This window comes from Phyllopteryx taeniolatus, chromosome 6, assembly GCF_024500385.1.
Source record: "Phyllopteryx taeniolatus isolate TA_2022b chromosome 6, UOR_Ptae_1.2, whole genome shotgun sequence".
In the NCBI taxonomy this organism is placed as follows: Eukaryota; Metazoa; Chordata; class Actinopteri; order Syngnathiformes; family Syngnathidae; genus Phyllopteryx; species Phyllopteryx taeniolatus.
In genome coordinates, this window is record NC_084507.1 from 24606437 (window position 1) to 24619806 (window position 13370).

The 13370-nt window shown below is 46.7% G+C and overlaps 1 protein-coding gene across 10 annotated transcripts in view; it reads right to left on the bottom strand.

Moving 5' to 3' along the window:
* The window catches only part of LOC133480183 (adhesion G protein-coupled receptor B1-like), a 274432-nt gene that overhangs the window by 95858 nt on the left and 165204 nt on the right, over positions 1–13370 (bottom strand). For 9 of the 10 annotated variants that reach the window (XR_009789207.1, XM_061777927.1, XM_061777930.1 and 6 more), the window contains 5 exons: positions 10407–10510; positions 6137–6239; positions 5871–6021; positions 5711–5780; positions 1991–2057 (listed from right to left, as the gene is read on the bottom strand). Coding sequence is in view for 9 of the 10 variants with exons in the window: in XM_061777927.1 (XP_061633911.1) it covers positions 1991–2057; positions 5711–5780; positions 5871–6021; positions 6137–6239; positions 10407–10510 (495 nt within the window). In the remaining variant the exon portion in view is untranslated. The remainder of the gene's footprint in view (positions 1–1990; positions 2058–5710; positions 5781–5870; positions 6022–6136; positions 6240–10406; positions 10511–13370) is intronic. The other variant, XM_061777928.1, reaches the window with a different exon arrangement.

Below are 13370 nucleotides of genomic sequence, written 5' to 3' on the forward strand. Positions count from 1 at the left end.
TTTACTTTAAATATTTTTTCAGGGTTTTTTTGCAGCATACATTTTGGAATTTGTATAATTCTAACGTATTTTTAAGCACAGCAAAATTATTTGAAGTTATTTTAAGTTGAACGTCATTTATTTTAGAGTGATATTGTTTTGATTCGGATTTGTGTTAAAAAGAAAACATTTCATTTTAGTCCGTTCAATAAATGCTTATCATGTTCGGCCTGCAACCCAAAGTGTGCTTTGAGTTTTACCCCCCTCTGCGATTGAATTTGACATCCTTGAATTAGGCAGGCGCTAAATTATATTCTCTGTCTTTTCTCTGCTACAGTAGGGCAATTGGGGAATTTTCTAATTGAAGGCTGCTCGCCAGCTAGCGTTAGCGATTGCCTTTTCAAATGGGTATGCTCAACACTTGTACATCCATTATATTTGAGGATAGACTTGCATATTTTACAAATTGGAAACCTGGGTAGGACTAAATGGAACAGTGCTTAAATGGTTCTGGTCCTACCTGGGGGAAAGGAGTTATTTTGTAACCATTGGAAGTGTTCAATCTCATCGAATGGCAATGACCTATGGGGTCCCTCAAGGGTCAGTTCTTGGACCCCTCCTGTTTATCCTGTATATGCTACCCTTGGGTCAAATGCTACAGAACTTTTATTTTGACCATCCTAGCTATGCAGATGACACAGTTATATCTAGCAGTGTCTCCAGATGACAACAGTTCAATTGAGGTGTTGTGTCACAGTCTAAAACAGATAAATAACTGGATGAGCCAAAATCTTCTTCAATTAAACCACAACAAAACTGAGATTATTGTTTTTGGCAATGAAGAAAAGAGGATCGCTGTTAGTAATACCTGGAGTCACTCTCTTTAAAAAACAAAGACCAAGTCCGAAACCTTCCGACCTGACTTTCAACAGTCATGTCAAATCAATTACGAAAACTGCTGTCTACCATCTGAAGAACATATCCAGAGTGAAGGCTTGCATGTGTCAAGCAGACCAGGAGCAGCTCATCCATGCTTTTATCTCAAGTAGACTTGACTATTGTAATGGTCTTCTGACTGGACTCCCTAAAAAGAGCATTAAACAGCTGCGGCTCATTCAGAATGCTGCAGCTCGGGTTCTGACCAGAACAAAGAGGTCAGAGCATATTACTCCAATTCCCAAGTCTTTAGACTGGCTTCCAGTCAGCTTTAGAATAGATTTTAAAGTTCTGCTACTGGTCGATAAATCACTAAACGGCTTAGGTCCTGAATGAAATGCTACTGGAATATAAACTCAGTAGGGCTCTGAGATCGATAGACTCAGGTCAAATAGTGGAGCACAGAGTCCAAAGCAAACATGGTGAAGCAGCATTTAGCTATTATGCTGCACACAAATGGAATAAGTTGCCAAAACATTTTGTGTGCATTTTAAGTCCAGGTTAAAAATACATCTTTTTTGAGCATTTCTACTTTTAAATGATATTTCTTGGAGTGTACGCTGATTTAATTGTATTTTAATTGTTTTCTCTTTGTTTTAAATGTTTATAAGGTGTTTTGTTCCCCTTTGTTTTCAAATGTTTTAATCATGTAAATCACATTGAGTAACCTTGTGTATGAAATGCACTATATAAATAAATCGGCTTTGCTTTGCTTTGATTTAGTGACTATGCTACTGGTCTCATTTCTGGTTAAAATAGTTCTACAGGCTTTAGGCACCGCTGCTACTTTGCTGCGCGGACCCACCCCCTGTTACTTTCAGTGAGGCGTCCATTCTGTTAATGCAAAAACGTTATTGCATTTAGTCGACTTCAAGCCCTAACCGTCATTGCGGAGTGGTAAAGCCTACGCATCGACTAGTCAAATAGTCAGTTCAACCCCAAGGACGCACTGACAAAACAATCTCTAATGCCGAGTTACATGCTGAGTTACAATATAGTGAAAGGCTTGAGTTTTGAGGTAATTTGATGCAAAGTTGGTAAAAGGCAAACAGCACAGAGAGAGAAGAAAGAATACCAAGACAACAGCGGCAGCTGGTCCAACAAATGCATAGAGAAGCCCTCCTTCCAGAGACAACCAGCAGCTAAAAGAGAGGAGCAGGTAGATATGGATAGTATCATACAACTAGAAAATGCAATCTACTGTATGCAGAAATGGCATGTGAATACTGAAGAGCTTATACTGAACTGAAAAGTAGTATTAAATGAATTGTTGAAATGTAGAATGTGAGACGAAGTCAGAATTTTGGCAAACAGGTCCTAGGTGAGGGACCAGACAAAGCACAGCTCCAAAAAACCCTATGACGAGCAAAATATATGGATCAAGGTTTCCCTTGCCCGGACGCAGGTCACCGGGGCCTCCCTCTGGAGCCAGGCCTGGAGGTGGGGCTTGAAGGCGAGCGCCTGGCGGCTGGGCCTGCGCCCATGGGGCCCGGCCGGGCACAGCCCGAAAGGGTAACGTGGGTCCCCCTTCCCATGGGCTCACCACCTGTGGGAGGGGCCATAGGGGTCAGGTGCAGTGTGAGCTGGGCAGTGGCCGAAGGCGGGGACCTTGGGGATCCGATCCCCAAGGTGGCCGAAGGCGGGGACCTTGGGGATCCGATCCCCGGCTCCAGAAGCTGGCTCTAGGTACGTGGAATGTCACCTCAGGGAAGGAGTGTGAGGTTGAGAAGTTCAGACTAGATATAGTCAGGCTCGCCTCCACAGATGGCTTGGGCTCTGGTACCAGTCCTCTTGAGAGGGGTTGGACTCTTTTCCACTCTGGAGTTGCCCACAGTGAGAGGCGCCGAGCAGGTGCGGGTACACTTATTGCCCCCCGGCTCGGCGCCTCTACGTTGGGGTTCACCCAGGTGGACGAGAGGGTAGCCTCCCTCCGCCTTCGGGTGGGGGGATGGGTCCTGACTGTTATTTGTGCCTATGCACCAAACAGCAGTTCAGAGTACCCACCCTTTTTGGAGTCCTTAGAGGGGGTGCTGGAGAGCGCTTCCCCTGGGGACTCCATCGTTCTGCTGGGGGACTTCAATGCTCACGTGGGCAATGACACTGAGACCTGGAAGGGCGTGATTTGGGAGGAACAGCCCCCCCGATCAGAACCCGAGTGGTGTTCTGTTATTGGACTTCTGTGCTCACCACAGATTGTCCATAACGAACACCATGGTCAAACATAAGGGTGTTCACATGTGCACTTGGCACCACGACACACTAGGTGGCCGTTCAATTATTGACTTTGTGGTCGTGTCATCGGACTTGCGGCCACATGTCTTGGACACTCGGGTGAAGAGAGGACCGGAGCTGTCAACTGATCACCACCTGGTGGTGAGTTGGCTCCGATAGTGGGGGAAGATGCCGGTCTGACGTGGCAGGCCCAAACGTATTGTGAGGGTCTGCTGGGAACGTCTGGCAGAATGCCCTGTCAGAAGGAGTTTCAACTCCCACCTCCGGCAGAACTTCACCCACGTCCTCTATTGCAGAGGCGGCTGACCGGCGCTGTGGCCAAAAGGTAGTCGGTGCCTGTCGTGGCGACAATCCACAAACCCGTTGGTGTGAGGGACGCCGTCAAGCTGAAGAAGGAGTCCTATCGGGCCTTTTTTACCTGTGGGACTCCTGAGGCAGCTGATGGGTACCGGCTGGCCAAGCGGAATGCGGCTTTGGTGGTCGCTGAGGCAAAAACCCGCGCGTGGGAGGAGTTTGGTGAGCCCATGGGGAACGACTTCCGGACGGCTTCCAAGGAAATTCTGGTCCATCATCCGGCGTCTTAGGAGGAGGAAGCAGTGCGTACACTGTGTATAGTGGGGATGGGGCGCTGCTGACCTCGACTAGGGACATTGTGAATCGGTGGGGAGAATACTTCGAAGACCTCCTCAATTCCACTGACACGCCTTCCCATGAGGGAGCAGAGTCTGGGGTATCTGAGGCGAGCTCTCCTATCTTTGGGGTTGAGGTCACCGAGGTGGTTAAAAAGCTCCTCGCTGGCAAGACCCCGGGGGTGGAAGAGATTTGGCCGCAGTTCCTCAACGCTCTGTATGTTGTGGGGCTGTCCTGGTTGACACGCCTCTGCAACATCGTGTGGACATCGGGGACAGTGCCTCTGGATTGGCAGACTGGGGTGGTGGTCCCCCTTATTAAGAAGGGGGACCGGAGGTTGTGTGACAACTCCAGGGGGATCATACTCCTCAGCCTCCCTGGTAAGGTCTATTCAGGGGTGCTGGAGAGGAGGGTTCGTCGGGAAGTTGAATCTCACATTCAGGAGGAGCAGTGTGATTTTCGTCCTGGCCGTGGAACATTGGACCAGTTCTTCACCCTCGGCAGGGTCCTAGAGGGTGCGTGGGTGTTCGCCCAACCAGTCTGCTTGTGTTCTGTGGACTTGGTGAAGGCGTTCGACCGTGTCCCTCGTGGAGTCCTGTGGGGGGTGCTTCAGGAGTATGGGGTACCGAACCACCTGATACGGGCTGTTCGGTCCCTGTACGACCGGTGTCAGAGTTTGGTACGCATTGCCGGCAGTCAGTTGGACTCGTTTCCAGTGAGGGTTGGACTGCGCCAACGCTGCGCTTTGTCACCGATTCTGTTCATAACTTTTGGACAGAATTTCTAGGCGCAGCCGAGGCGTAGAGGGGGTCCGGTTTGGTGGCCTCAGTATTGCATCTCTGCTTTTTCCAGATGATGTGGTTCTGTTGGCTTCATCAGGCCGTGATCTCCAACTCTCACTGGAGCGGTGCGCAGCAGAGTGTGAAGCGGCTGGGATGAGAATCAGCACCTTTAAATCTGAGACCATGGTCCTTAGTCGGAAAAGGGTGGAGTGCCCTCTCCAGGTCGGGGATGAGATCCTTCCCCAAGTGCAGGAGTTCAAATATCTTGGGGTCTTGTTCACGAGTAAGGGAAGAATGGAACGGGAGATAGAGAGGCGGATCAATGCAGCGTCTGCAGTGATGCAGACTTTGTATTGGTCTGTTGTGGTGAAGAAGGAGCTAAGCCGAAAGACGAAGCTCTCAATTTACCGGTCGATCTACGTTCCTACCCTCACCTATGGTCACGAGCTGTGAGTCATCACCGAAAGAACAAGATCCCGGATACAAGCGGCCGAAATGAGTTTTCTCTGCAGGGTGTCTGGGCTCTCCCTTAGAGATAAGGTGAGAAGCTCGGTCATCCGGGAGGGGCTCAGATTAGAGCCGCTGCTCCTCTGCATTGAGAGGAGGCAGATGAGGTGGCTCGGGCATCTGTTTAGGATGCATCCAGGACGCCTCCCTGGTGAGGTGTTCCGGGCACGTCCCACCGGGAGGAGACCCCGGGGACGACCCAGGATACGCTGGAGAGACGACGTCTCTCGGCTTGCCTGGGAATGCCTCGGAAGAGCTCGAGAAAGTGGCTGGGGAGAGGGAAGTCTGGGCTTCCCTGCTGAGGCTGCTGCCCCCGCGACCCGACCTCGGATAAGCGGAATGGATGGATGGATGGATGGATGGATGGATGGATAGAATGTGAGACGAAGTCATAATTTTTGAGGCAACACTGGAGTGATGTAAGCGCAAAGAAGTACAAAGTGGGAAACATGACGAGGTAAACAAAAAAGAGGGAATGATCGAAAGAAATGGGTTACACAAAAACAGTGTAAAAGTAGTGTCGACTACACAGTATATGAAAAAGTGGTAGAAACATGAAATATTGTATATTGTCAATATTTCCCATAAACATTGTAGATCAACATGCAGTACACAGGAGATCATATACAGACAACTATTCTTACTAGCTTGGTGTTCCATAGCCTTTTGCCTTGGTAAAACCCACTGAGATTGCAACGACAAGAGCAGGGAGACCTGGGAGATTAAAAAGGTGGTATTCAAATAAAACGAATGAGCAAAACTATTACAATTGAAACATGGATAGATAAGAGATGGAAGACTAACCCCAGCCAAGACAGAGAAAACGCTTCCGTATAATGCGATTCCTGAGACGACCCGTCACTGCCATGTATGACTGCCATGCTTCCGTCAGGACCCAACAGAATGATGACAGGAAGAAAAAGTGAAGAAACGCAGCTATCATGGTGCATAAAACCTGGAACAACAGGAAATAAAGCGATTGGGGATTTATGTTTCATAAAGACTTCACTGTGATGATACAATGCCGAATGTCTTGCCTCAAATTTCAAAACAAACATAGCTGTTCTTACCTTATTTCTTGTTTGGGTCTGTCCAATGAGAATAAGGGCATTGGAGGAAATAATTGAGAGGCAGAAGTTGATTAGAATGACAGATCGTTCCGACCGAATGTATCTGCAAGAAAATGAGAGGAAACAAAAATAAAACATTTGCGGTTTTCACTGGTTTCTATCATAACTGAATAAAATATTCATCCAAATTGTTTCGAAGTAATTATTTTGTACATGTGAAAACCGGAGTTTGCTTTGCATATTTGCTTTAATTACTTTGTCGCGGGGGCAACAGCTTAAGCAGGGATGCCCAGACTTCCCTCTCTCCAACCACTTCGTTGTCCCGGAACACTTCACCAGGGAGGCGTCAATATGGGCAGACCAATATACGGTACAGGAATCTATGTTGTTGGAATTAACTAATTTCAACTCATTTTGACTTGATTATATACAGCAATTACGAAAACTAGTCTTGTTGACCTCTGGTTGTGTAAATATGGAAACACATTTACTCAGTGCGCTTCCTTTTAAGGGAATATCCTCCCATTCCCTCCAAGAATGGGAGGAGGGGAGTGACCTTCCTGGAACTGTGTCCTGGGTGCTTATAAATACACTTTAGGCTACAGTAAAAGACTAATCCTCACCTTTAAACAACTGTCTGTATTTTATTTTAGTCATCATTTGAGCCACGAAAGGGGCTGGCTCCTCTGGATGGGGAGGTGCAGCAGCTGGACTCTGAGCCCGTCCTGCATAATCGCGCTTCTCACCCTATATCTAAGGGAACGTTCTTGAACCCCCTGATACGGGCTGTTCGGTCCCTGTACGACCGGAGTCAGAGTTTGGTCCGCATATCCGGCAGTATGTCGGACTCGTTTCCGGTGAGGGTCGGACTCCACCAAGGCTGCCCTTTGTCACCGATTCTGTTCATAACTTTTATGGACAGAATTTTTAGGCGCAGCCGAGGCGTAGGGGGGGTCCGGTTTGGTGGCCTCAGTATTGCATCTCTGCTTTTTGCTGATGATGTGGTTCTGTTGGCTTCATCAAGCCGTGACCGCCGACTCTCACAGGAGCAGTTTGCAGCCGAGTGTGAAGCGGCTGGGATGAGAATCAGCACCTCCAAATCTGAGACCATGGTCCTCAGTCGGAAAAGGGTGGCGTGCCCTCTCCAGGTCGGGGATGAGATCCTGCCCCAAGTGGAGGAGTTCAAGTACCTTGGGGTCTTGTTCACGAGTGAGGGGAGAATGGAACGTAGATCGACAGGCGGATCGGTGGAGCGTCTGCAGTGATGCGGACTTTGTATCGATCCGTTGTGGTAAAGAAGGAGCTCAGCCGAAAGGCGAAGCTCTAAATTTACCGGTCGATCTACGTTCCTACCCTCACCTATGGTCACGAGCTCCAGATAACATGAATGTTAAAAGCTCCCATTATGACAAAATAGTTGTAGTCAGTACAAATAACTGACAGCAGTTCTGAAAAATCCTCCATAAATTGTCCATTGTATCTTGGAGGTCTATAAATTATTAAAACAATAACCTATGGGTCACCTTTGACAAACAAAAAGAGCTAAAATCACCCAGTATGATTTATTTACACTAAAATAATAATTTAAAAATAGCAGCAATATCAGCTGCTATCATAAAAAAATGGAAGCAATACCACCCAAATGTGCTGGTGTTGCCTCATTTAAAATGCTATCACAGCTACTTTCTGTTAACCACGTTTCATTGAGTAAGAAAAAGTCTAGATCATAGGTCGTAACGATGCCATTAATCAATATTGATTCATGTACTCAGTGACCTGATACTGAATACAGCTAGTCTCACAGAGACAACTGGAGACAAAGGTTTGTTAGGTTCACATTTTATCCTCATGAAGCTTGTAGCTCTGCTTTCTTTGTGCCAACTTTCTGTCCCTTGTAATGACAGGGATGAAAAATGCCTGCTCCCCAGAGGGGTTTGACTTATTCTGGAGACGAATGTTGTTTGTATCTGATTTGCAGCTGTGACCCCGCACATATTAGTCAGATTTGGAGATAAAATTCTTCATGGGTGGAGGAGGGGCCCTTCCCATCTGTCACATCTAATTTAGGCTAGATGATAGTGAGAGTTACGTTGGGCTTCGCTCCAATGGGGCAGGAGATTCCAAGTGCTTCCTTATCTCATTCCTCATTCGTTCCGCCGATTGTTTGGGTGACGCTGGTGACTCCATCTGGGACTTGTGTCGTCTTAGTTCTTGTTCCTCCCATTATTTAAGTACAGCTGGAGACTCCTTCTGCTCCTTTTGTGCTTCAGCTGCGTTAACAAGGCCAATGTTTTCCTTTTGGACCGCTGAATGACCTCCACAGTAAAAAATGTTGGCAGCCAATAACTTAACCTCATGTTTATTGAGACAGAAAACGTCTGCCTTGTAGAGATGTCTGTGCTCCAAATAAATGCAGAAATTGTCAATGGAGCTCACGGATAGCACAGTACAGATTATTTAATTGTAAAAGCCTGCTGAAACGTTCATCTCCAGCTCATACAATTGGGAGAGGCATTCAAGCACTGCACTTTTGTTAAGTGATAAAAGAAATCTCATGTCAGTACCTCTGATTGCTGCTTGACAACATCCAGGGCCCATGTGTGTATAATGACAGATTTTACAGTTGGGTGCTCATTCGTGAGCTCAATGATTTTTTTTGGAAGAACGATCAGACAGCATATCGTTGGTAAGACCCACTACTTTGGTGTTCTTCTTGCTGCAAAAACGTTTCACATCCTTGACAGTTCCATCACCAGCTATTAACGTTTGGGGTGCCATTTCTTTCTTGTATAATTTAGTTTCATACCTTTCAGTTGTGGTGGGGGCTGAGCCTTTGCCAGGGTCTTGTATGTGTTAGTCTGATGTCAATGTTTTGCATTGACTTTTTTTGCCCTTTGCTGTCGTGACCGTCCATGGTCACTCTCTCGGGGTTGAAGAAGCACTCAACGCAGGCCAGCCAGATTCCTTGGTAAACCCGGCGCTTCAGCTGCCCCCTGCTCCAGTGTGTTCCACTAACGTGTATGTGTTCACTGTGATGGGTTAAATGCAGAGAACAAATTTCGTGTGCATGCATGCATGCATGTTCATGACAATAAAAGGTGATTCTTCTTCTTCTTCTGTTGTTCTGTCCTCCCTTTTGGATGCTGTCACATATCTTTAGGCTTTGCTCCCAGTAAATTCCAGGGAGAACTGATGGATGATCAATTACCGTATCCACGATCCCCATCTTCCCTCTTTGTGGCGCTAACTGGCTGTCTGTTAGCATGCTCCTGCTAACCATTTTGAGACATCGGTAGAGTGGTTTCATTCCCCGACTGTCCATTTACTTCCACATATACTTCAAGGCAGTGAGTTTTTGTTTCCAGGACCACTATCATCTGTAGCAGTTTGTGATATTCTTAAGTAGAAAAGGGAGGCATCTTGTTGCTGGTCTTGTTGCTAAAAGCAGGTTTGTGCTAATTTGCAGGCCACGCTCACGTAATGGTGAGGAGTTATAAAAATAATATAATATATATGGAATATGGAAACGACTGACTGTATCTACAAAACGTAACGACCACCAAGTTTCACAATATCCAGGAGTAGCTCATTCTAATTTCTTTGGAATAAGAAAAATAAGCTCATCAGCAAGAAAAATGTAAAAGGAGGCGAAGCAAGCAGAACAAGTAAAAAAGTGTCTGCACTGTACGAGAGCAGGAACGGAATACCGAAGAGGTTTCACGACACAGTGCCAACACTCGTCGCGGGTTGTCTACTAATAGAGCAAGGCATCGAACTGTGTTGGCTGACACATTGTTGACAGTGATGGATTAAATTATTGTATCCTGTGTACAACACGACTGAGAAACATACAATGGTAATCAGAGTGTAGCGAAGTGTAAAATCGTTGTACATCAACTTCTAGATGTGAAAGATCAGCAAAAAAAGTTTAGATCAGCTCACAATTCGGTAAGTACATGTACAGTAAATGAGCTTTATAATCATGGTTTATTGTGTAGCTTTTGTACATGTAATGAAATCGAAAATCTAGCTTGTTGTTGCTGAATGTTTACTAACTGTATTGTGTGGTTAATAAATAAAGCAGGCAGCAATTGACTGATACACGTCACATTCTCTCGCAAGAGTGAAACAGCCTAAAGATGGCAGCTCCCATATGTGATATTTTAAACATTTTAGAATACAAGCAGCTGAAAAGGATATGCCCATGTAAAATGTAAACATGTTGGGTTTAGCTCCCCTTCAAGAAAATTCAAAAGACAAATATTCTCACCTCCAGCCCGACACATAGATGATGATGAGGAGCAACAATGTAAGCGAAGATACTCCACAGCCCACAATCAGTGTCACGGATGGGAGCTGTGTCTTATCCATGTTCTGAAAAAAAGAAAATGTGTCATTATCTGTGTATATTCTGGCAAAATGAATAGTCATCATAAGAATCATTTCCAAAAACAGTCGACCAAACTATCACAGTTTATAGTTGTTGTCCCTCCTAAGTGATCAATTATTTGGAGTCAGGGAACCCATTTCAAAGTTGAAACACACAGACCCAAACCTTGTGTTCGGATTTCAACTATGACTCCAGCTACCTTTGGTCAGGTATTGTAAAGGGATAAGATTTGGTCTTTGGCCCTATGTAAAAAGAAATATGTAATGATATAAAAGAGAATAATTTGACATTCCAATGGATTAATAAAATATTTTGGCTTACTAAACTAAAAAAGGTAGTTAGTTAAGATGCTACCACATCTGCAGCTCATCAATGGTTTACCACCTGATATGCTGATGATTTGGTTCAATAATGACTCTTTCCTTTTATTAAACACCTAAACAACAATACATACGATTTCAGGAAGAATCCAACTTGCCCAATCTGACAGAAAAGTATCAAAGGGATGCGCAACAGAATTAATTTCTGTACAGCTAGATATAAAGCAGCAAATTTCCTCCTTTTTTTTTTACCTGTCCTTTTTCAGCTGCATGCCGATGCACAATGGTGGTTCTGTATGCCTTTAGTGCTGGAACAGTTTTGCTGTACAACAGGGGAGTTTGAAATACTTCATCTGCTTATTTTTTATTTTTGTAATCATTTAATTTTTTGTTGAAAATAGAGCCAAACAGAAAATGGTTTTAGGGGATAGACCGAGGGACAGAACGGACAGAGGGAATAGGGCTGCAGAACAGCAGAACAATAGTTAGACAGTCTGGATATTTGACTTCAAGTAATGTTACGAAGTCAAATTGTGTTCTTATTTGAGGACGGGAGGGGGTGGGGACATGCAACAACTAAGCAGTAGAACAAGATGAGAGAGGACAGAAAAGGGCAGGGCAGGACAGGATGTGGGAAATGAGCAAGGCAGTGCTACTGATGAGTTGTGCGGTGGGATACTTTTATCGTGTCTAAAACACCTGGAAGACCCTGTAAGTTGACATATTAATACAGCCTGTGTTATTATTAGTGGTCCCAGCACAAGCAATTAAAGCCTATTATAGCGTGTCTATGGAACTTACTAGGAAATGAACACCATGCATGTTAGTCAACTGATGTCCGGAGTTGCTGTGCTGGCACATCGAGGAAGGGTGGACCTGCCCTCCTGCACTCGCATGTGGGGGCCAAGCCAGCGAGCCTGTCCCATGCGGGATGCCACCCAATCCCCAGGACGGTTCCCCAACCCAACCAAAGCACCCCGACCAGTCCCAAAGGGAGGGTCAAGGGACCACCCCCCACCACTTCAACCCCTTCCCCCCAACCAGCGCCTCTCGCCATCCCCGCCACCCGCAGAGAGCACGACTACCTACATGGCCCATCCGACGCAGGAGCCAGCTGCCACCCGAAAAGGTCACAGCCTGTCAAAAGCGAGCCCGTGTCAAGCGCCTGCAGGGAGCAATGACAGGTGAGGGCACCAGCAGAAGGGGGAGAGGAAAGGGGGGGACTCCTATCCCCGTGGCCCGCCCACCAAAGGGGGTGGGGTGGCGCAGGCCCCAGGAGTCAAGCCAAGAAAAATGTGAATACCCACCACCCACCGTATTACTATGGTTACCAGGTCCCCGACTGGCAACCATTCTCCCTGTACTGTGATCGCGTGTGGTGGGGTATTGTGCATTAAAATTGGGGAGCCTGGTGCGGGTGAGGCGAGACGGTCATGGGGCAATGATGACCTGCAACTGCCACCCCCACCCAGCTCCCGAAAAGATGTGTGAATGTATGTGGTGCTTTAGAAATCCACAGGGGAAAGACATTGGGGGCCAGAGAACAGGCCGGAGTGCTGCAACACCTGGCCAAATGTCCTCCCCAGCCCGACACTTCCCTCCCCCCACTGACGGGTGGATGTGCCTTAAAACTGGAGGACTGGCAGGGCAGAGAAGTGGGGCGACCGCATAGTAGACCAGCACAGATGTGCCAGAACCCGGGCCGGCGTACGCCCCATCATGCCTTGTGCCAGCCCCCCAGGGGACACTGAATGAGATATGAATGTGCCCATTTTGCGAAATATGTAGAGTGTGAGTAATAAAAATTTGCTGAGTGTGTGAAGTAAGAAGCTAGACTCCTGTGGGCCTGGCTCGGTCCGACTGGCGGGAAGACCCCAGAGAAAAGGAGGGGAGCTCCTCCCTACCCCAGAGCAAATTTTCTCCTGACAAAACAGTGGCTGTTCCTCATTCATCAACTTCTCAAAGTATTCTTTCCATCTGTCCATCACACTACTGGCACCTGTCAACACATTTTCATCTCTATCCTTAATCCACCTAACCTGCTGCACATCCTTCCCATCTCTAGCCCTCTGTCTGGCCAACCTGTATCGATCATTTTCTTCTTTTTTTGGTGTCCAACCTGGCATACATGTCATCATATGCCTCTTTTTTGGCCTTTGCCACCTCTACCTTTACCCAAAGTCGCATCTCAATGTGTTCCTTTCTCCTCCCCTCAGTCCTCTCAGTGTCCCACTACTTCTTAGCTAACCTCTTTCCTTGTATGATTTCCTGTACTGTGAGGTTCCACCACCAAGTCTCCTTTCCTGCCAGAAGATACACCAAGTACTCTCCTGCCTGTCTCTCTGATCACCTTGGGTGTAATGGTTTAGTCTTCTGGAAGCTCCTCCTGTCCACAGAGAGCCTGTCTCACCTCTTCCCGAAAAGCCTCACAACACTCAAATATTCCTATACAAAAGATTTCGAGTATTTCAGAGTGGGAGGGGTTCAGGGGTCCGAAGGACAATCTGGATGAGTGTACGGATAC